Source organism: Elaeis guineensis, chromosome 2 (genome assembly GCF_000442705.2).
Source record: "Elaeis guineensis isolate ETL-2024a chromosome 2, EG11, whole genome shotgun sequence".
Lineage (NCBI taxonomy): Eukaryota > Viridiplantae > Streptophyta > Magnoliopsida > Arecales > Arecaceae > Elaeis > Elaeis guineensis.
Genome location: NC_025994.2, coordinates 98154922 through 98178455, shown reverse-complemented (window position 1 = coordinate 98178455; position 23534 = coordinate 98154922). Strand labels below are relative to the sequence as shown.

At 43.1% G+C, this 23534-nt stretch overlaps 2 protein-coding genes across 2 annotated transcripts; both read right to left on the bottom strand.

Moving 5' to 3' along the window:
* Positions 1 to 1865: 1865 nt before the first annotated feature.
* On the bottom strand, positions 1866 to 3520 carry LOC105052339 (uclacyanin 1). Its single transcript, XM_010933117.4, has 2 exons — positions 3291 to 3520; positions 1866 to 2524 (listed from the first exon to the last, which is right to left on the bottom strand). The coding sequence occupies exons 1-2, from the start codon at positions 3454 to 3456 to the stop codon at positions 2034 to 2036; spliced, it is 657 nt and encodes a 218-aa protein (XP_010931419.1). The 5' UTR covers positions 3457 to 3520; the 3' UTR covers positions 1866 to 2033.
* Positions 3521 to 12685: 9165 nt separating this feature from the next.
* Positions 12686 to 18352, bottom strand: LOC105052329 (sulfite exporter TauE/SafE family protein 5). The gene is made up of 4 exons (XM_010933105.4): positions 17482 to 18352; positions 14326 to 14475; positions 14092 to 14241; positions 12686 to 13141 (listed from the first exon to the last, which is right to left on the bottom strand). Exons 1-4 carry the CDS (start codon positions 18304 to 18306, stop codon positions 12833 to 12835), a joined length of 1434 nt encoding a protein of 477 aa, XP_010931407.1. The 5' UTR covers positions 18307 to 18352; the 3' UTR covers positions 12686 to 12832.
* Between the last annotated feature and the right edge of the window lie 5182 nt (positions 18353 to 23534).

The following is a 23534-nucleotide window of genomic DNA, read 5'->3' as shown; positions in this document are numbered from 1 at the left end:
CACACAAATGCAGTCATGAGCATTCAGACAATAGGCTGAGATTTTTTTCGGATATTCTTAAGAATCCAATCGTAACATAGGAACTTGAAAGATGATTGAGGATGAAGAACCTGAAGGGCAGAGCAGATTGCTTTCCAAATGTTTGGAAAAAGGTTGCAGATAGAGAAGTGGCGATCCATGGATTTATGATGCATTATTGCAGATCACACAGCCATCTAAGTTCTATCTTAGCTTTTTGCCAAGAACTTCTCCAGTATTCAGTTTATTTTTCCAACAAAACCGCATGAAGCATTAACTCCAAAAGTGTGGAATTGGGGAGAAAAACGAGCGCGTTGGTTGGCGGCCTCAACTCCAAAAGCTGGCGGAAAAAAAAAGGAAATGTGTGCAAATGTGGTCTCCCTCAAAATCATGGTTTTTCTATATGCGTTTCTTCCTCACATGCAGAGCACTTCAGGATTCTAGTTAACAGGAAAAAGTGTAGAATCGAATTCTTGTTGGGCCTGTAAAAATCTTGTTAACAGTGTTACAGTGAGACATATAAAATACTAAAAAATGAAAAGAAAAAGGGTGGGAGGTAGGATCAGCCGATGGTAGAAGAAAGCACGTGACAAGCCACTAATAGGGAGAGGGAAGCTGGACAGAAATATCATATGAAAGGTATTAGTTAATGAAAATTAAATTGTAGAATGGAAAGATATAGTTGTTTTCTCACTTATATCCTCAGCATTTTCTTTTAAACTTTACAATTATAGATCGAAGTTATGTCATTAGTGGCTTGTTTAGTGACACTTCCTAGGACCAAAATCAGGCCTAACTACTAGTTGACCTGACACAGTGTGGGTCGGGTGAAACAATAGGGCCACTAGACCTGATTGACCTTATGAATTCTCTCTTATTTAGACTTGAACCTGAACCAATTATTAATAAGTAAAGTCTAGGTCAAAATTTATACCCAAACCCCTCATAAAGTCAGAGCCTGCGTTAGGCCACCCCGAGGGTTTGTCAAGATTAACTTTGATGGTAGTGTTAGAGATGGGAGGGGTAGTGCGGGCTTTATCATCCGCGGCCCTGACGGAAGGCTTTTGGTGGCTGGTGGATCTCATCTTTTTGAGCTTTCAATTCCAATGACAGAGCTTCATACAATTTGGACGGACGTCACTTTTGCCAGACAACAGCTTCATATGGAGAGGATCTTCCTGGAGGATGCCTCTGCTACTGTTATTTCTTAGATTTAGGGGGGCACCATGCTGCTCGAGGTTCATCCGCTTATCCGGGATGTCTGGTTCTCCCTTCGTTAAGCTGTTGCAGTGCGAGTCCGACATGTCTATCGGAAAGCAAACACTGCAGCAGATTGGGTAGCGGCTTTTGTTGCTGAGCACTCAGGCGATTGACTGTGAAGGTCAGGTGATGATTGTCCTCAGATCTTGTAGAATTTTGTGTATTTTGATTTTTTAAGCTGCTCTCGCATTAGATTGATGTGATCATCTATTTATGTATATTAAAAAAAAAATGCAGCCTGCGTTGGGAGGTAGCGGATCCAACTCAACGTGATTGCACCTCAGGACTTCATAACGTTGAGTTGGACCTCTGGACTTCATAACCTCTTTATATTATGGCATTAATATATAATAATAGCTAACAATTGAAATAGTCATTAGTTTTCGGAGAAATTTATTTTATGGGGAATCCTAATCCGCTGAAAAGTCGTTCTCTTTTATCTGGGTCGAGCAATTTACATCCAAGAATTTATAATGGACCCTTTTTCGAGAGAGAAGTTCGAGAGATTGATTTTGGGGACGAGAAAGTTATTCTGCCAAGGGCTGTTTCAAAGGACCAGACCCTCTATTTATTTTCTCAGTTAACAATTAATAAAATTTTGAGATTTCTTATTGAAGAGCAGAGATCCACATATAATCCCCAGGAGAAACAGCTCAAAAAACTATCGACATCAGAAAAAATAAATGGTAAAATAGAAAGCAAGTGGCTCAACAAAATGATACTCAGTTCAAATACAAATCCTCTCTAGCTTGTGCTCATAGAGACAAAACCAAGAGCATCCCCACCCCGAACCCCATTGCGACCTTTATATCCTGACCAAGTCCATTAGCCGCTGACCGGGGTGGTGGTGCCGGTGAAGTGGTGGTCGCAGGCAAATCTGAAGCTGATGGCTCGGGGGACGGAGAAATGGTCGCCGGCGAGCTCGAAGGAGCTTTTGATGGTGCAGCCTTGGAAGGCTTAGAAGATTTTGGGGCTTCAGTTGGTGGGGAAGACATGGGGAGGGGTGGAGAAGCAGGGGCAGCCGTTGGTGGAGTTGCGGTGGCGGCAGAAACCACGTCGATTTCGACCTTCATCCCTTGGCTGCAGTGCCCTGGTGTCCCGCAGATGAAGTATCTCTTCCCCGGCGATGAAAGCTTGACGACGGTGCTTCCACCTGTGTAAGTGTTCGTTGGTTTGCTTGTCGCGCATGCATCGTACTCCGCCTTCGACACCTCGAGCACGTCATGAAATGATGCGTATTTGAAAGCTGCATGCCCCAAAGAGCAACAGGAAATTGACGACGGCTGATGTGAGCAAGAGGCATGAAGTTGTAGTTATTCACTAAGTAGCACTTCTCTTATAATTTCTACGCGCCAGTTGAGTGAACAGGAGTTAGGACTTTGGTTTTGGACCCAGAAAACTGTATACAATCCAGAGATTTTACCACCCAGATGGTGTTAGATCTTGAGTGGGTACGAATCTTGGGGATGTAATTTTGTTCAGTAATTGACCCAAGTGATTGTATTTGTCCATCTTTATGCTGGAAATCATCTGTTGTATGCATCAAATTTTGATTTTTTTTTTTTTTGTTTCACAAGGGAGAAATAGGCTATTAATGCCTAAAGGATTTTATTGATTAGGAAAGAAAGCATGCAAGAAAGAAAGAAAGAAAGTAGAAACAGAGCAACTCCAAGAGACTTTTGAAACAAAGAATGTATGTATAGAACCACTGCTACCAAAAGAGACCTGCTTTGTGCCCTAAAACACTAGTGGATACGAGATAATCTCAGGGCAACTAGGAGCAATCTTAAAATCGCAACTGAATTTGAAAAAAGAGTGTACGAATGCAGTCTTAAATGCAAAGACTTGTGTTTATTTCTGACATGAAAATGACAAGCCAACGAGCCAATTTGAATGATTACATTTTGTTTCTCTCAAAAAGAAAAAAAAAAAAGGGAGAAAAAGAATGATGGCAATCCATTGCAAAAACTACGGATTATGCAATGAAAAATTTGGATGTAGGTGTAACTTACTCAGGCTGTCCCCAGCGATGAACTTCTGGGTTGCAGCCCATGATGCCAGGTTGGTGCTCAGATCCCATCCACCATTTTGGCCTCCGACGGGGAAACTTGCGCCGATTGCCACCTGAACAAGAGCTGCTATCGTCGCAACACCTATAAAAGCTCTCAATGCCAACATCTTTGCCTAAGAGGATACAGAACTAGGCGAATGAAAGGAAAGTATGATTTGGAGTTCTCTCGCAGCCGGTTGAGAACATATATAGAGTCTGCTAGTAGAGACCTTGCGCAAGGGCAAGCCATAAATTATAAGGGAAAATGCGTTGTGACAGGTGGACTTCACCAAGAGTTGTTGGGTTGAGTTTGCGTAGAAGTTGGTAGACCTCTAAATCCAATTTGCACCAGGCTGCGTCGTTGGTAAAAGTTGAAAGCTGCGAAGCCATGTGTTTGGTGTGAACTTTTGGGTGGTGGAGTACTCCTTTATGATTTAAAGTTGTGGGGTCTTTGCACAGCTGGTAACTTGGCCCATGTTTTCATGGAACGATCGTGTGGATGTGCCCCATCCAAATAATTTATAAGCGTTTGGTGAACAGCATTGATTGAAGACAAAATTTCTAATCATGCATCCAATGTGAAGTAGAGATCAGTTAATGTGGCCAACTACAAAGAAAACTTTATTGTGGAGTGCTGCACTAGATATTCTTTCTGATTTTTTACATATTTTATTTCCTGACTCCCGAAGATGTATATATTTTACTTGGTTGGTATGATAAATTCATCTTAACCAAAAAAATAGAGATTGGTTAGTTTTAATCAATAATGTTTCCCAAGATTCATGCTGTCCTAAATTATATTTCATAACCTGTTCTAGAATCATGCGATGACTGTTCTACTTCTAATATTGGGATTCCATAAGTAGGGTTAATATTCATATAGTATATGGTTGTACTTAAACTAATTGTTGCTATTCGATTCAGTCGAAGTTGGAGAGAAGACGGCTGAGTCTTGCACAGAGATACTGGTACTAGAGTGATCTGTAAAACACGAGACTCAAGTCAGATTTAGAGAACAATAGGAGTAGCAATGAGTTCTCTGAAAGGAATTGATTGGCTTATCTTGATCTTGGAGACTTTGGTTGTTTATATAGAAGATTGTCGAATAGCTGGTCATATAGCTGTATGAAAATTATGAGATTTCGAGATTGCAGAGCTGTTCAACATGTTATAATGGATGAAATATTTCATTCTTCAATCGTTCCTGTGAGATTAGAAAAATTGGTTATGTCTGAGTTTATCCACTCGAGGTGGACAGCTGTAGTACACATCTGAAGTGAGTCGACTGTGATAACAGAGACAACTCATACGCTAAGACATCGGCCTATCGATGCAATGGAGATCGTTGGACAGACTATATGATAGATCAGACGCAAGCTGTTTGGCACTGTATATGGTTCTGCTCTTAAGTCAGTGGTTTTGGTGATAATTTGAAGATCTGAGATGTGCCATGGTTGGCACACTGATCCGAGGTACTCACAGTAACCACCGTAATACTAATAAAGTTTGAATTTCATGAAGAGCATCACTTCTTATATAACTATATTTAACATGGGAAATAAGCTGATGTTATTATTGTATACCTCAATCGGAATACGAAATTTCCATGAAACTTCGGAGCTGGAAATGTGAAGACCGCGGACCCTGGGCTTCAAATGGCTTGCAATCCATTTTATATGGAGAGGTTTTGGGTGGTAGTTCTCCGCTGCTTCCTTTTTAATCAAAAAATATGGAGAGGTTTTGGTGAAACCCATATCAATGAATAAGGACACGAGATAGAGGCAGAGAGCATAGACGAATAAGGACCATTCTCACCCATATTAATTGCCTTGAGAAAAAGATTCCATTCAGAAGTCTCCAATAGGATGATTTTCATTTTTTTGTAGCCTCGGGTTTATATGCTACCACCAGGGAACAAACGCTAGCATGTACCAGGCTTATCAGCTCCTCTGAAGGTCAGAAACCTATCTGAACATGGACCCAATAGTTCTACCATAGACAAAAAAATTGATTAGGTGATATCCAGTTCTGGTGTCTACCAAACTAAAAAAACAAGTGGGTGCAGTTCACATGCAACGCTTTCACATGGGTCATTCCTAACCATTAAGACCTCAGAAAGCGTGGTCCCTCCCAACAAATCCACAATGTCCGCCTAGTGGAACACAACTACATCTCCAATATCAATGTTCCCTTATATTAATTGGAGAACCATCCCCTTTTTTTTACTTGCAATTCTATTGGGGTTGATGCAGTCTTGCAATTTTTATAGCTCTCTAGGCCTTCTGCATGAATCAGTGCTCGAACCCAAAATTTGATCCATTTGTCTGCACACCAGATTTGGTGTTCCATTCATATGTAGTAGTTTTTGTAAACTATTTAGACCCCTAGACGGGAGAACCTTATTATTATAAGTCCTCCCATCTTCTGTGTACCAAATTTGATTTGATGACACGAGGAAAGAAGCATTCGCTTGTTAGGAACTTACATTGGAGATGTCATTTATCAGGCTTTACCACATATAACTATCATCAATATTCTGGTCATACAAGAATAGTGTTAGGTGGATGTCTGGCTAGGATACCACCTTCTAAAATTTTTTCGATACTGCGCGATGCAGTAGAAAGAAAGAAAAAATAAAACAGTAACAATTAAAATAAGTGGATCAGCCACAAAAGGGCTCGTCTTCATGGGGCATGCAAACTTCACTATGAAAAAAAAATTTTACAAGTGGAGATCTCACCCTCAACCTTCGTATACCCAATTTCTCTCTCACAGAAAGTTTTTCCTCACAAAAGCTCTCTCTCTTAGAAGACCCCCCTGAACTCCTGAAGCGACCGCTGTCTGCTATCCAGAAGCCTCCCTGAAGCTCCTTCTTTTCTCGATCACAAGGCTCTCTCTCTCTTCATAGGGTCCGTGGTCTTTGCACTGCATAGGAAAACACGCCACAGGTTCTGTTCCCGTGAGAAAAACCAAGCCCCCCTCCCTGATACCAATGTTCCCAGCCTTTTAAAAGCCTAAATAGGTGTTAGAAAGGGACTAGAACTCTTAATCAACCTCAAATCAAGTTTCAAACCATTGGATCAAGACTAGAATCAATCTACGTCGTTGGATTGCACTCCGATCCACAGAATAGTATCGTGGACTGCAAGAAACGATTGGAAAATGCCAACGCAGTCCACGCGTTGGATCGTGGACCATTCGGTCCATGGTGGACCAGGGTACAGGCCCTAGGTGCGGCGTCTGGACTTGGGTTGGCTCGCGCATGCGGGCCTGGACCGCACCTGTGCCGGGCGCCTGGGCCCGGGCCACGCCCCGCGTGCGCGCTTGGGTTGGGCTGCACGCCCACGCCTGGGCCGCGCACTCGGCGCCAGGCCGCACCCTGCGCACCTGGCCCCGCACTGTCGTGCTCTGGGCGGCATCCCGCTGCCGCTCCACCGGCCCATCGCCTGCCACCGGCGGCCTCCACTGTCTCGAGTTGCGTGCCGACTTCAAAAGTACATATCTTCTCTGTCCGAGCTCCGTTTGGGATGATCTTGGTCTCGTTGGACTCCATTTTTCATCGCAAACCTTACTGTGGGCTCAATGTAGACCGAATCTTGAAGCATCAAATCTTAACAATCTTCATCTCGACTCGATATTCGACCTCCTCCTAACTCCGAGAGCTTCTGGATCTCTTCACCCCCATACCTTGGGATAATTGTCTGTTGATCATGAATGGACAAACATGAAAGTCGAGCCAGGCCGCTCGATCTCATCTCTGTCGTATGCTATGCTCTTCCTGACCTGAGACCTATTTGGGACATCGTCCTGTGGTAATAGGAATTTCACCTTGCAACGTCGCCTCTCGTCCTTTTGAGTCTCCTATTTCATGTCCGATCCACCTCCAGCTGGAGCTCCACCTTGCTCTGGACTCCACCTAGCCCTCGAAGCTCCACCTCGCACTGGGCTCCTTGCCAGATAGTAATATCCTCTGCTCTCCTTCTTTCCCTCTAGCACAATCCTATCACCGTGAAGCACCTTCAGGATTCCTCCACTGACTACCGTCCTGTAACCTCTCGAATTCGTTCTGCTAAGTGAGATAAGACTCCACCTGAAATCGGATATATATCGGACCTCCCCCAATCTTCTCACTGCACCATCATGTATCCTCCAACTAACCATTCCGATGCCTCTGATCGCACAGCTCGATCCATCCGATAGATATACAGTGCCCTCACTGTTCTCTAGGGAGTCAAATTGCTCATCTCTGCAACATACATGATGGGTGCATGCAGAATCTAATATTCACTGCTGGGAAGAAGTAGATACCTCATCAGATATCTCTAAAATATCTCTATCTGAATCGCTGTCGGTCGTTGCTACAGCAGCCACCATCTAATTTTTGAGTTGAAGATAATTTCTGACTAGATGCCCTAACTCCTCACACTGGTAATACCTGATTTTACTCAAATCCCTCCAAGACTTGGACCGCTCTCGTCGCGATCTCCTGTCGCTCCGTCTACCGCCTCCTGCTCCTCCAAAAGTCATCAAGACTGAGCTACCGCCACCTGAGCTCGAAGCCGGGTTCTCCCTCCTGAGAACCTCATTCTGGAGTATCACCGCGGTGACCTCATCCATCTTGATGGTATTTTTCTCCACTAGAAGGGCAGTCACCAAAGACTCGTATGAAGGTGGAAGCAACACTAGCAAAATCAGCGCTCTGATCTTCTCCTCAACATTCTCACCAATACTGAGGAGGTCGGTGAGGATCTTCTGGAAGTAACTTAGATGCTCTTGCACGCTCTGTCCCTCTGCCATCCGTAGTTGGTAAAACTGCCTCCAGAAGAAAAGAGTATTGGTGAGAGACTTCGCCATGTACAACTCCTCGAGCTTCGACCACAGCACCGTTGAAAAAGTCTCGCTCAGCACATGGTCACCACCTCATCCGTCAGATACATGCGGATGGTACTCACCGTCTGCATCTGTAGCCATTTTCAATCCTGCACCTTTATGGTTGTCGGCTTCTCATCGCACAAGAGAGTATCGATCAATCCTTGTTGGATGAGCACGTCCTTCACCTTTGCCTGTCATAAGGAGAAATTGCTCTTACCATCAAATTTATTGATCTCCATCTTGATTGTTCCTGTCTTTTCCATTTTCAGTCTTGCTCACCACCGCTGCAATCTGCGTCCTGGTACCTCCTTGCTTTAATACTACTTGTTGGGTGGATGTCTGGTCAGGACACCATCTCCCAAGATCTTTTCGGTACTGTGCGATGCAGCAGGAAGAAAGAAGAAATAAAATAGTAACAATCAAAATACGTGGATCAGCCACAAAAGGGCTCGCCTCTACGGGGCATGCAAACTTCACTATGAAAAAATTTTTTTATAAGAAGAGATCTCACCCTCAACCCTCGTATATCCAATTTTTTTCTCACAGAAAGTTTTTCTTTATAAAAGCTCTCTCTCTTGGAAGACCCCCTTGAACCCCTGAAGCGATCATTGTCTGCTGTCCAGAAACCTCTCTGAAGCTCCTTCTTTTCTCGATCACACGGTTCTCTCTCTTCACAGGGTTCGTGGTCTTTGCACTGCACGGGAAAATATGCCACAGGTTCTGTTCCCGTGAGAAAAACCAAGCCTCCCTCTCTAATACCAGGGTTCCCAACCTTTTAAAGGCTTAAACAGGTGTTAGAAAAAGATAAGAACTCCTAATCAACCTCAAATCAAATCCCAAACCATTGGATCAAGATCGAAATTAACCCACGCCATTGGATCGCACTTCGATCCAAAGAATAGTACCATGGACTACGAGAAATAGCTGAAAAATGCCCACACGATCCACGTGCTGGGCCTTGGACCACCCGGTCCACGATGGACCGGGGTATAGGCCCCATGCGCGATGCCTGGGCTGCGCTCGTGCCGGGCGCCTGGGCCCGGGCCGCGCCCCGTGTGTGCCCCTGGGTTGGGCCACGCACCCGTGCCTGGGCCGCGCCTGGCCCATGCACTGCCGCACGCTGGGCAGCGCACCGCCGCCGCTCCACCGGCTGCCAGTGGTCCTCCGCTACCTCGAGTTGCGTGTCGACTTAAAAAGCACGTGTCTTCTCCATTCAAGCTCCGTTTGGGGTGATTTTGATCTCGTTGGACTCCATTTTTCATCACGAACCTCATTGTAAGCTCAATGTAGACCGAATCTTGAGACGTCAAATCTTAACAAATAGTGCATGATAGTCTTCTTGAACCAGCTCCTGTAAGTCAGTAGAAGGTACCCTTCTCTTTTCCTGCTTGAATACAAATTTTCTGTTCTTTGGTAAGAGATGAAAAGGTTTATATAAACTTAGATGTATATATCTAATCTTTTGCACAGCTGCTTGATGGGCATGAAGGTTAGATATCAACAACTATACTCACATGCTTAGCTTAAGTTCTAATATTTCCTGTTTCAACTGCAACACTTTTTGGTTACAGTTTCTACTGCAACATTAAGTTGGTTTTGCTGAAATACCTCAAGGCAAGGTCTTGGTAATTGCATTTTTAGAAACTGCCCTTCCATCCCGGAAGTGAGGCACGGTCAATGAATTATTCAATACCAAACTAAGAAATGGTGTGCATGACTGGTAAAGTTAATTCGCTCCAGGTAACCTTAGATGTACTTTGCAGGGCTACTATAACGTGATCTCACTACTTGGATTGGAAAGGACAACGTGGCTTCAATTTTGCACGTATATGAGCAGGATTTGAGTTAAACTTTTGTCTCCATATATAGCATATATATATATATATATATATATATATATATATATATATATATATATACACACATACATACATACATAACTATTATGGAATATATTCGCTGTGGATGGCGACTATTAGACACCTTTTATATAGAATATCCAGATCAGCTCTAGTTGGTTTGGAGCTATATCAAACATAGATAAAATGGGGACAATGTCAAACCAGGTGATGGTTCCCCTTGATGCTTGGTCTAAATAACAAGTCACTTCAACATTAGGACCATCGATGTTTTTTGCTCGTTCTAGAAATAAGAGGTCGATTGGTCCATCATTCCGCATCACAATTTTAAAACAGAACCAAAAAAAGGTAAGATCGTTTCAGAATCAGAACCTAACCAAGAATCCAACTTATATACCTGTGCCTCTCAAGAAGAAGAAAAAAAAAAAGATGACAAAGTCCTCCAATATTAATGCACGAGCCATCAGGTGGTCCTTGGCATGTTATCATGCGAAAATTCTGAGCCATGAAAACTTAGTAGGTCTGTCAGTTGAACAAGACCATCTGTGCAAAAGAGGAGGTGATGACCATGCACTCGAAGAAGCTTGTGAGACATAATGGATTGGCCATCAAGGCAAATGAAGCAACAACAATTTAATCAGGATGCAGTATTTTTTTTTTCCCCAATCCATTAAGGTAGAAGGTGAACTAAAATTCGACAAACCTCCATTTCCACTAGATTGACCTTTAAGCTAACCGGCTCAAATTCTTCTCATGAGTATTTTATTTTTCAAAAAGTAAAAGGTGGTTCTTGCAAAATACAAGACAAGAGAAAAGGAACCATGTAATTTGGATGAACATCATGAATATTAAAACCATCGATTTTTTCTGCTTGTTCAATGAATAAGAGTTTGGTCTTTTGTTCTATATCATAATTATAAAACAGAATTATTGTGATATAAAAAGAAGGACATCATTAGTCATTGGTTGTGAGTTGAAAAGAACTCGAGCTTATATAAGAAGGGATCATCCATTTCATGTGAGATGCTTTTTAAAGAGCAAAACCATAAGACCTATAGATCAGAACAGACAACACCTCACATACCGAGCTATAAGTCTTTGGCCATATAGAAAAGGGACCATCACTTTGTTTTTAAAACAAGATGGCTGTTGCATTCAAGATGACTCAAATGATGGAAATAAAAGTGCTCTCTATATTCTTTCTGAGCATAATGGATGCGAGCACTTGTGTCACCTTTCAGTTTGTCGCCATCCCCACTACAACATCATATGTAACAGCATAAGTTCAGGAGTCCGTAACTTGTATTTGGTCTTTGAGAAAAATATCATATAGCATAATCATGAGATCTTAGAATTTTCAGAACCGTCATTGAAAGTGAACAACATTTGTTGCTGAACCTGAGAAGAGAAGGCATAATTGAGATAAATAAGGTTTTAGCTTGTCATATCGACCTGTGCCTGGGCAACCAAAAAATAAACATTTAAAAATATTTCATTTCTATATACTCTTTTATATTCAATTTTATTCTTTATTATAAAAATAAATCCGTAATTCTTTTTGGTTAGAAATTCTGAATAGGATAAATGAAATGCATGAATTCAGCTGGTCATCACACTTTATTGGTAGATTTGGCTTGAGAGGAACTCCCAAAGTTTTCTCAAGAAGAAATCGTCGGGCAACCCAGTTCTTCACAAAATACTCATACATTTCAGCTTAGGAGGAATCTATGCTCCAATAAAACACTGCTAGCCATCGCTTACTTTTGAGTTTTCCATCCCCAGCGATGCATTTTAGCTCCATTTGAGGATTATTATGCTCTAATCCCTAAATCGATCTTCTCCTTTGTGCACTTTTGTACCTGTGCTTCTTTTTTTTTTTTTGATTCTTCAATATAGCTGGGGGGAACTGACTTAGTTCTTCCATCACTATTCAAGAAAAAAGATAGGATAAATGAATAAATGAAAAAATATATTTCTTTTGGTAATTTCAGATGAATAAAAACTCTCTCAATAGTTGAATAAAGTTATCCTAACCCTTCTTTCTGACTAGATTTATGCGATTAAGGTGGTTATGTATCTATGACCAAAATGAAATCATGTTGGTTAAAGATGAATATAATTTTGGTATTTGGCCGCATAAATCCCGTATTATGCACTTAATTATTTTTTTTTTTTGCAAATCAAACACAGAGGATTGCAGTTCCAACAGAAGTAGGCATGCTCAGGCAGCCATTCAGATGAAGCAGCTACTATTATGACTTATTTGTGCATGAGAGTTTTCATGTAAGTGCTGCGTGTTCCAACCAAGAGAACTCTAGTCCATGAAACTATTAATCACCTGGGTCCAAGATAAGATTTTAGCAACATCAAATAGATGTTTTCCTGAGCCTGGCCTTCTGATAGTATAAATCAGAGTTCAAAGCCAAATTCCGTGAGAAAGGCGCACACTCACAGAGAGAGAAAGAGAGAGAGAGAGGCGGTGGGGGGGTGGGGCAGGTCAGTATCTTCTTTCTTTCTTTCCGTCATATTTTCCTCTTTTTCCAGAGAAAGTTGATGGAACGTCCACATTGCTTTGTTTCAAAGAGATTAAAATTATTTACCCCCCCCCAAAAAGAAGAGATTAAAATTAAGCAAACAGCTCTCTACAGATATGGCATACATTAGGCAGCAGGGCCCAAATTCCGAGGACTAATATCAGATTACAAATTCACCTTCTCTCTTCCTAAGAAGCCGAATACCATTTATTTATGATCTGCAGAGGCTTATAGAAAGCTTAACAAGGTGGTTTGAAGCCCATGTAGCTCCCAGTGGTGTATTGTCTCCAAACATCAATTGCTCCAAAGCAAGTAATTGAAACCGTGCTGAGAACCATCACCATGCTAACCATAAACACAATGATAGACACCCTACCTGACTTTTGTATGGCTTTCTCTATGATAGCCAGCCCAAGAGCTGAAGCCACAAAAGAAACTGCAGCATAAATTGAAGCTCGACCGATCCCCTTCATGCCCAGGATGACATACTGAACCATGGACATCGAAGCCGAGAACAGAACAATGAAAGTGGTTGTTGCTGCCGTAATCTGAAAATCAAAAGTTAAAGCATATGAACTGATAACACAAGATATACTATAGACGGAAGTCAAATGCAACAAGATTTTTGCTATAATGGGATCAAATTTAATTGCTCAGGAAGTTGAAAATGTTATAAATATGTGTAAAAGCTTGATAAGTTGATTCTGAAAGTTTAAAAGTAGCCTAATATTATAAATTCATAGCAACTCTGGCCTGCTGTTGAGGCTAAATGTTTTATTTTTTAAACATAATTTATGCTAAAGCTCCATGGTATTTGGCCGAAAGATGAAGAAGACGATGGACAAACCTGATCATGAATCAAGTAATAAATGAAGAGAAATATCGTTTGAGTTGCAGCCGACCGTTTTCGCTTGTAAACACCAAAAAAGGATTATGGGACTTGAAATATCTCCGATACAAGATTCTATGGGAGAGACTATCCTCAATAGCGGCTGGGAATCTAAGAATGACAGACACGGTTGAGTCTATTTTGGAGGTCTTTTTCCGGTGATTGGTCTCAGAAGTCAATTGGTTTCAGATATGTGGTCCGATTGGACACTTTCTGGGTGATGACGTAAGGCACCGTAGGAGAGGCTGGGTTGATGTCGTTGGGATCTTCTTTTCATTGTCGTTTTGTTTTGGTTTCCTTTGGTTTGTCCTTCCTGTATATTCTCTTCCCTGTAGCCTTTCTCTCCGTTCCTTGCTTCCCCCTGAATATATTCTCCATTAATAAAACAGGGTGGGAAACTTTGCTTCCCTTCACTTCACTTCAAAAGAGAGAGAGAGCAAGCCAAGCTTGAGATTGGATAACCATATTTTCTCGGGCCAATTACTAGGTTAAATCATGACTAGGAGAAGAATAGATTTACAAGTTCTTATTTTGTTTTCCAAAAATATATGAAAAGGCTTTTTCTGAAAAATATCAGTTTCCGAGTAGCATGAGGGAAAGTAGAATTACCTGTGGAGGTATCCCTATCTGAAGAAGCACAGGGTTTATGAGCAATCCCCCACCAATGCCAAAAAGGCCACCTAAAACCCCTGTGAAGAGGGCAGCTGATGGAAAAACAAACATGGGCAAGGCTTCCATCCTGGTTTCCGCTGCAATGTCCTATATGATAAAGTGGTTGATTCATGCCACATCAAATGTGACAGACAGAGACGCACTACAGCAAAAATTAATCTATTAACCAACCTTGCCATCTATATCTTGTTGACTTTGAGGTTGTAATCTTTTCTTCTTCTTGTCATACAGAATATATGCTGTAAAAACAATGGCAAAAGGAACTTGGGATAATGTGATGAGCCAATATGCAACTCCACATGGTTTTATGTTTACAACACCCTGAACAGAGAATATGATCAAACGAAGTTAGTGTGGTTACTCATTACAAAGACATAAATGACTCAAAGCGGAATTGAAGAATGAAACGACTCAATGGCAGCCCCTTCGAGCTTTCAAATCCATTTACATGGGGAAGTTTGAGAATCCAGTATGATGTGGCTTTTGGCAACCTATAATGCAACATCTGAGAGCATGGAACACACACAAGCACTTGGTAGTTCCTTCAGATGGTCGTACATGCATAAATAAACCTTATAATTTTGCATACTTATGGTCATTTTGAAGTGTGTTTTTCTTCAAATGTTTCTAGCGTAAATGATGTTCGGATCACAAAGATAGGATTGGTGTTATATACCCCGTGGTTCAATATTTGAGAAGGTTATTCACGGGACACTGGAAGCACATCATCAGGTGCACGATGAAGGCAGATGGTTTGGTTGTTGTACTACATTTCTGCATATGTTAATATGCAGAGCGAGCCTTCAAATTACTAATTCACCTGGATGTCAGCACAGCATGTGAATGGTTAGGAGGTAAACAGGAGTATTGAGTTGTGGATTTGGAAATGAAGCTCTAATCAAAGATCAAGATAACTGGAAAAGATGTTGCAAAAGATCTGGTCCTTGTGACAGAAAAGTAGTGGTTGCTGTGGAAAGGAGAAATGAGAATAACCAGAATTGGTTTGGAGGAGAAGCAATCTACAGCCTTACCTTCAGTTACAGAAACCATCATACGATAAGTACATAATCCTTACAATAACAACAACAACAATGAAGTGGAAAGCAAGGCATAGACATATTTGCTTGAACAACATTAAACAATAATAAGATTTGTCCCTAAGAAGATACAAATTTTAATAGATTTTTAATGGGGATATGGTGATTTCTGTTCATTGATAAGGTAGCTGAAATATCAATGATGAGTATTAGTACCGCAATTAGTTCGATCATGGAGAAGGAATAATTCTCCCAACTTGCTCCACTCAAATCTCTTGAAAGAAATTTAGAAAAATATATTATGAAGATTGAGTTTACATCCCATTTTTTTCATTGATGATGATAAAGGTAAGGTACATAGTTTCTATTTATAATGATGATATCTGTCCTTATGCAATTTCGATTGGATTTCTCTCTTAGTTCTAATAGGACTTTTTTTTTTCTAAACAGACAAGACTAATAGAGATAAATATGAGAACATTAAAATTCTACAAAAGATAGATCTTGACTTTTATATTAACTTAGCCTTCTATCACTTCATATGATTCTTCTCGGATTGGGATAATGCTTAGTTAAAATCTTTCCTAAAAAGAACATTTTCTTTTTATCCAGCTCATTTCAGGGCCTAAATGATGGAATTTATACTTGGCCACTAATTTCACCCTTTGAGGAGGGTGTCACATTGTAAATCTTAAAAAATTATCCAAAAATTGTTTTAATCAGGCATCATATGACCAAATTATGCCTTTCGAAAATTAGACTCGTGACACAGCTTCCTCATGTGGCAGATTTTGTTCTTGGATCCTAACCCTCTTTATAATCACCAAAATGGTCCACATCGTGTCTGACTATTTTTCTGAATTAATAATGTTTCTGTAATAACTCAACAACCCTTCCATTTTCTTGTCTTGATATTTGAGTACACTTTTCAAAAACTTTGAGGATATGTACAGACAAATATGTAGTCTTATATTGATTATTTACTAGGAAGATCTTGAGTACTTATACAAAGCAAATGAACCCAAATAATATCTTCCGGCTAGCCATTTTGAGTAAGGTCATGGGTTGTGACAAATAGTATAAGAGCCGATTTAACCTATAATTTATGTGGACTAGGAGATACTATAGCATAGGTTTATTGGGGTTGACTAAGAGCCAATCATGATGTTTCATGAATGGATGCATGGATTTGGACATTTAGCCTGGCAAAGAAGCCAAAACTTAAATGGAGAGAATATGTGAAAATGCGTGCAGGCGTGTATATAGTCCTACATCGATTATTTATTGTGAAAATCTTGATTATTTATATAGGATCAAGAAATCTAAATAATATCTTACAGCTAGTCTTTTAGATGAGGTCTTAGATTGTGTCAAAAATAGTTCAAGCGAAAAAAAAAAAAAAAGAGATGTGTAATTGTTTGCAGCATATGATAGTACCTTTTAATGTTTAAAGTCAATGGACTTCAATATCTACCCAGCCACTAACAAAGTGAACAGAATCCAAGCTGACAGAAAGTTACTGCATGCGAGCCACCACCCAATCCAACCCAACCCTGTCACGGCCTTGGTGGACCAGCTCTTTTTCAGGATCAGCTTGATTGGGCCGGTGTCCATGCCCTATGAGGTCATGGCGGCTATATTATTAGACCCACTTGACCCGATCTGATGTAAAAACAGAAAACCACATCAACTCCATCTTTACCCACATTCCCTACCGGACTAAAACATACAAAGTAGATTTGTCCAGAAATCCCCTGGTAGACATTCGAAGGCATTATATTCAACATAATATTTTCTATTTTGTAAGAACGAGCAAAAGCAAGCACGAGCCAACAGAGCTAGATTTACCTCATTATCATGACAAGCTGAACCAAAGAACTGGAGCACCAAAACTAGAAAGAAAGAACACAGTTGCAACAAATTAGAACTTGACCATGTAAGGCTGTAATCCTCCTTTAGTTCAGCAAGAACAAGGCTTATGCTTTAATCTGCCGTGCTGATGCCACTAGCCTCAAATGCCAAATGCACTAGAAGGATCACTGTTATAGTTAGCTCATAGTCGGCTACTTAAGCTAAATAATGGAGGGGGAAACAATCAAGTCTCTGGAAGTTCCATATGGATTCAGGTAGAAAGTCATTTGGCCTAAAGAATACACTGTTCCATGTGGTGGATTTAAAGCTTAGTGATAAGATATTTCTAGCAGAACCACCTAGGTAGTTTGTCCTTCACATGGAAACATATGGAGTGCAAGCAAGCAGACAAACAAAGAGGTGAATAAAGGAATCTTACCTTCCCGGCTTTGTCTCCTAGGAGGACATGTAGCACAAAGAAACAGAGCCAGATCATCAGCAAGACCACCAGATCCTTCCAAGGAACCCTCAGCCCACCCCCTTCTCCTCCACCCAAGAAAGGCTCTTCCATCCCCTTCTCATCCACTTCATTCCCACCCCTCTCAAGCCTAAAAGCCTCACCTCTCCTCACCTCCTCTGTCTCTAATCTCCAGAACTTGAACCCAGCACTGCAGGTCTTATAGGTGGAGCTTGCAAGGAAGGCGGCAAAAAGGGCAGTGATTAGCCACTCTGGGAACATAATGTTGCAAACCACTCCGATACTCACTCCTAAGAGCATGCATGGCTCCGAGAGCAGACAAATCTCATAGTTGATCAAGGTCTTGCCTCCAGGACCTGGGCTTGCGAAGAAGATGTTATATAACACATTGGATAGTGAACCTGCCGTGACCATGAAGGCTGAGTGACTGGTGGATGACTTGAGGTCTAGGCCAGCCACAAGGTTCAGGATGGGGAGGTAGAGGGAGCCACCACCAACCCCTCCTGCACTAGAAACAGAGGCAGCTATGAAACAGAGGATCCATGCAATAATTATACGGTACTCTGCCCTTGACTCTTCCTTTTGGAGCTCCAATTGATGGTTCCCCCGGTGAGATAATTGGGGGAGGAGGTGCTCTAGGCCATGGGGCTGTGACTTGTGTTGGGTCTCTTGGCTAGCGGCGAGGTGAGCTACGGAGAGGATGATGAGTGGGAGGAGAATCCGTTTAAGAAAATTTAGGGAATTCCCCATTGACCCCGGGAGTTTTGGTGCTGAAGTGGCGGACATTTCTGGGGGTTGCGGCCTTTATATACACATTTTTCTGGCGGAGGATTTCGATAATTGTTTTGAGTTCCAAAGTACATGTATGTGGGAAAGTTGATATTTATAATGTGAAAAAAACGCATATCCTTATCAGAGTTTAAGAAGTTAGATCTGTAACCTTTTTTGTATTTCCTCTTAGTAATCCAAAGAATGTATTTTAATATTTTTATAATAACCATAGCCTGAGAGGCCGCGTCAGTATATGAATCTAACCTAGTAATACAAGTGGTAATTATGAATGCAATAGCAAATCGTCATTGTTGCTGTGACGGGAAAGAATGTTCTGTCTTCGTGGGCACGCGCTAGAAATGGCAATGCCAAGCCGCCCGGCTAATGGTACAAAAATAAAATAAATAAATAACCAACATGCTGTTGGCGTACGACATGATGGGGATTGATGCGAGTCGGGGGAAAAAAAAAAAGGATTGATTCACGCTATTTTTCAATACAAGAAAGGAGATAAGCCTGTAAATAAAAGAAACCTAGGATCTTAAAAAGCTATATCAGAGCTAGGAATCCGGGCAAGAGAAAGATCTCCTCTTTGGAAGAGAAAATGGCTATGCCGTGCTTTACCATCAATTGCCCATTATCATTTCTAATGATAAAACTGGTAGCAGAATTAGTTCCTCTTACGGCTCCATCAAAATTAATCTTTAATACTCCGAGAAGAGGAGCAACAAATAGACTATGATGGTATGATTCAGCTAATGCTAACATATATGATAACTGTTGGGATATATCGATTGATCCCTGTACGTCGACTTATCTTCGGACCGATCCGACCGACGTCTGACTCTATCCACCGGACCGATGGATGACTCCAACAACGACTCCGACAATAACTACTGACAATGGCTGCCGACAATATTCGACCGAAAGTATGCCGATCAAATAGACCAATACTGTTTCCAACCGACCGAACGGCTGAACTCATATCACCGACTCACTGTAGGGGGTGGCAGCCGACGTCCGACTTCCACAAGGCACTAGATCAGCTGACGGTGTCTCAGAGTCACCATCCGACCATCCGACAGTCGAATACCGACATATAGTCGGCCAACCCGTCCAAACGCTGTACAATCGCTATGGACTGTTGCCCCGTCAGGGACATGTGGTACGGCCGTCCTGGGGCATTGTCCTGCTAAGGACATGGATTAATTCCAATGACTTGACAACCCACGGTGATTTGACAGTCCTCGACGATTTGACAACTCTCCAGCTGTCTGTACCATTAATGGCAGGACCATACTGCATTCTACTATAAAACGGGGTAAGACAACAGTTTTGGTAAGCGCTTTTAAGCTCTTGAGCTCTCTAGCTCTCTCTCTCTCTCCCTCGCTGAGCCCCTAATTTTTCACTGTTGCCTGGTCTCCTCTCTGACTTGACCATCGGAGGGTCTCCATCGGAGGCATCTCCAGTCAGTGAGGACTTTTCTTGCAGGTGCGCGACCCCAGCGATCGGGCGACGGGGGGATTGGCCACAACAGATTTGGCACGCTAGGTAGGAGCATTCGACGGAGGTAAGACAGCGAGCTCCATAGAGCTTGAAAAATCGTTCGAGATGACAAAAATCAGGGCTCAGCGATCGAGAGCTATCGGATCGGTGAGGCACTCTTTCCGTCGGGAAGAGGCCCCTTCTTTATTCTCCATGGCGGAACCCAGCTCTCCGCATCTGGTGGTGACCACAGACGCATAAATTGCGACGATCGTGCGGCAAATGACTGTTTTGACGGATGCAGTCAAAAACCTCCAGCAACAACCGACTTAGTTGCCGCAACCACCGGCAGAACAACCGCCGGTGGAATAACTGACGGTGCACCCTATGCCATCCAGAAGCAGCCACCGACGTCCACGTCAACTTTCGTCTCCTCAAGAGCAGCCGTCTCAACACTCCCATCGAGAAGGAGTGAGGCGGCCACAGCGTGACACCCGTCAGTCTTGACATCCCTCTCCTTTCCAACTGGAGCGAGCGAGGAAAGAGAAGCGGCTGCGAACATCGTCTGCCTCACTCTCAAATTCGTCGGGAGGTTCAACCCCTGGGATTTCTCAACACCGACGGTTAGACGACTACGAATGTAAGTTCGAAGAAATCGACCGTTGGCTTGTCCATCTCCAGGCAGATGGTCAGAAGTCTTCGAACGACGTCGACTTCCGGACCACCCAACCTTTCTTCCGATTTATCCTCGATGAACCAATCCCTAGTCGGTTCAAGATGCCTCATGTGAAGCCTTACGACGGCTCCACCGACCCAGTTGACCATCTGGAGAGCTACAAGACTCTCATGATAATTCAAGGGGCAACCGATGCCCTCCTCTGCATCGGCTTCTCCACCATGCTTCGTAAAGCTGTCAGGGCCTGGTACTCTGGTCTCTGCTCAGGATGTACCCACTCCTTCAGGCAGCTCGAGCATTCTTTCGTGGTCTATTTCAGCACCAGTCGGAAACCACCACGAACCTCGGACAGTCTTTTCTCCCTCAAGCAGGGAGAAAATGAGACGTTCTGACACTTTGTGGCTCGATTCAATGCAGCCACACTTGAGGTCCGGGACCTCAATGAAGACATGGCTATCTCGGCCATGAAGAGGGGGCTAAGGGGGTCCCGATTCACATATTCCTTGGACGAGACCCTCCCCCAGACGTATGCTGAATTGCTGGAGCGCGCGTACAAATACATGCACGCGGATGAAGGAGTTTCCGACTAGTGCCTGACTGAGGGCACGGGCCAGAAGGAGAAGCAGAAGAAAAGTCGGGCTCCTGCTGAACCCAGCAGGCCCCCGATCGATAGATGAGTCTCGCCCCGACGACGGAGTTTGAGACTAACGCATCGCAGGTATGACTCCTACACCCCTCTCTCTGCTCCTCGTGCGCAGATCCTGATGGAGATCGAAGGAGCGGAATACCTGCGATGGCCTCCACCTCTAAAGACAAAGGGCCTCGATCGGAGAAAATACTGTCGATTCCATCGGGACCACGGTCACAACATCGAACAATGCATCCAACTCAAGGATGAATAGAGGCCCTCATACGACGAGGGTATCTCGAAAAGTATCGAAGGGACCCACCGGCTCGACCCCTTCCCGACAGACTACCCCAACCGACTGAAGAGGTAGCGAATAATCAGCCTACTGTTGGAGTCATCAATATGATCTCCAGACGACTGGACCGAGGAACGACGGCTGAAGGAGAGTCGACGAAGAGGCCATGCCAGGATGATGTAATCATCTTTGCAGATGAAGATGCTCAAAAAATCCAAACCCCCCATGATGATGTTGTTGTTGTCTCGGCGACAATAGCGAACTATGATGTAAAAATGATTCTTGTTGATAATGGAAGCTCGACTAACGTTTTATTTTACTCGACCTTCTCTCGAATGCGACTGTCGACCGACCGACTCAGGAGAGTCTCTACACCCCTAGTGGGTTTCGTCGGGGAGGCCGTCACAGTGGAAGGAGAAATTACTCTTTCCATGATAGCTGAGGCCGAACCACGACAAAGCACCGTCTACATGACCTTCACAGTCGTTCAAGTACCTTCGACCTATAACGCCATACTTGGAAGACCCGGACTAAATACCCTCAGAGCGATAGTCTCGACATACGACTTGCTGGTCTGATTCTCGACTAAAAATGGAGCTGGAGAAATGCACGGGGATCAACAGCTCGCTCGGCGATGCTTTCAAATCTCCACTCAAAATAATAAATCGAAGGACTCCCTGTCGGTCGACAAGCTGGACCAACGGGAAGAGGAGGAACGGTGTGAACCGGTTGAACAGCTGATTTCCATCCCGATAACAAAGAATCCTGAATAGATCATCTGGGTCGGGTCGTAGTTGTTCGACCCAGAGCGACAGCAGTTGATAGAGCTGTTGAAAGCCAACACTAATATATTCGCTTGGTTGACAGCGGATATGTCCGGCATATCTCTAGAAATAATGACTCACCGACTCAACATCGTCCCTGGCATGAAATCGGTGAGACAGAAGAAACGATCTTTCACCTCTGAAAGACAGAAGGCCATCGACGAAGAAGTAGACAAGCTGCTCGAAGCGGGCTTCATCAGAGAAACCACATATCCTGACTGGCTCGTCAATATCGTCATGGTGAAGAAAGCCAACGAAAAGTGGAGGATCTGTATCGACTATACCAACCTAAATCGAGCCTACCCGAAGGATAGCTTTTCACTACCGAAGATCGACCAACTGGTGGATGCGACGTCCGATCATCGACTGCTCAGCTTCATGGATGTCTTCGCCGGAAATAACCAGATCCGGATGGCGCCCGAGGATGAAGAGCATATGGCCTTCGTGACTGCAAAGGGCCTTTACTGTTACAGAGTGATGCCCTTCGGTCTGAAGAATGCCGGGGCCACCTACCAGCACCTCGTCAATAAGGTCTTCAAAGCTCAAATCGAGTGCAACATGGAGGTGTACATGGACGACATGATGGTGAAGAGCGCACAGGCTTCAGATCATGTCTAAGATTTGGAAAAAACTTTTCGCACTCTTCGGCGATATTGGATGAAGCTAAATCTGACTAAGTGCACCTTCGGGATAACTTTAGAGAAGTTCCTCGAATTCATCATTTCTCAGCATGAAATTGAGGCCAATCCTGAGAAGATAAAGACGATCATCGACATGCGATATTCGAACACCAAAAAAGAAGTACAGCAGCTCAATGAAAGGATCATCGCGCTCAGTCGATTCATTTCTCGATCGACTGAGAGATGACTCTCGTTCTTCAAAATCCTGAGGCAGACGAAGGACTTCTCTTGGCCGAATGAGTGCCGACAAGCCTTCGAAGATTTGAAGAAGTACCTGACTTCTCCATCCCTACTTGAAAAGCCAGAGGTCGGAGAAATATTATACCTTTACTTGGCTACCGCCCCAGAGGTGGTTAGTTCGGTACTCGTCCGGGAGAACGAGAGTCGAACTCACCAGCCCATATATTATACCAGCAAAGTGCTCCACGAAGCCGAAACTCGATACTCAAGGATGGAGAAGATGATATTTGCCTTGGTCATATCAGTGCAATGACTCCATCCGTATTTCCAAGTACACGCCATCGTGGTCCTCACCGACCACCCCTGAGGGCGATCCTCCATCGCCCCGACACATCAGGATGACTGACGAAATGGGCGACGAAGCTGAGCAAGTTCGACATCCAGTACCGACCGCGACCTGCTTTGAAAGCCCAAG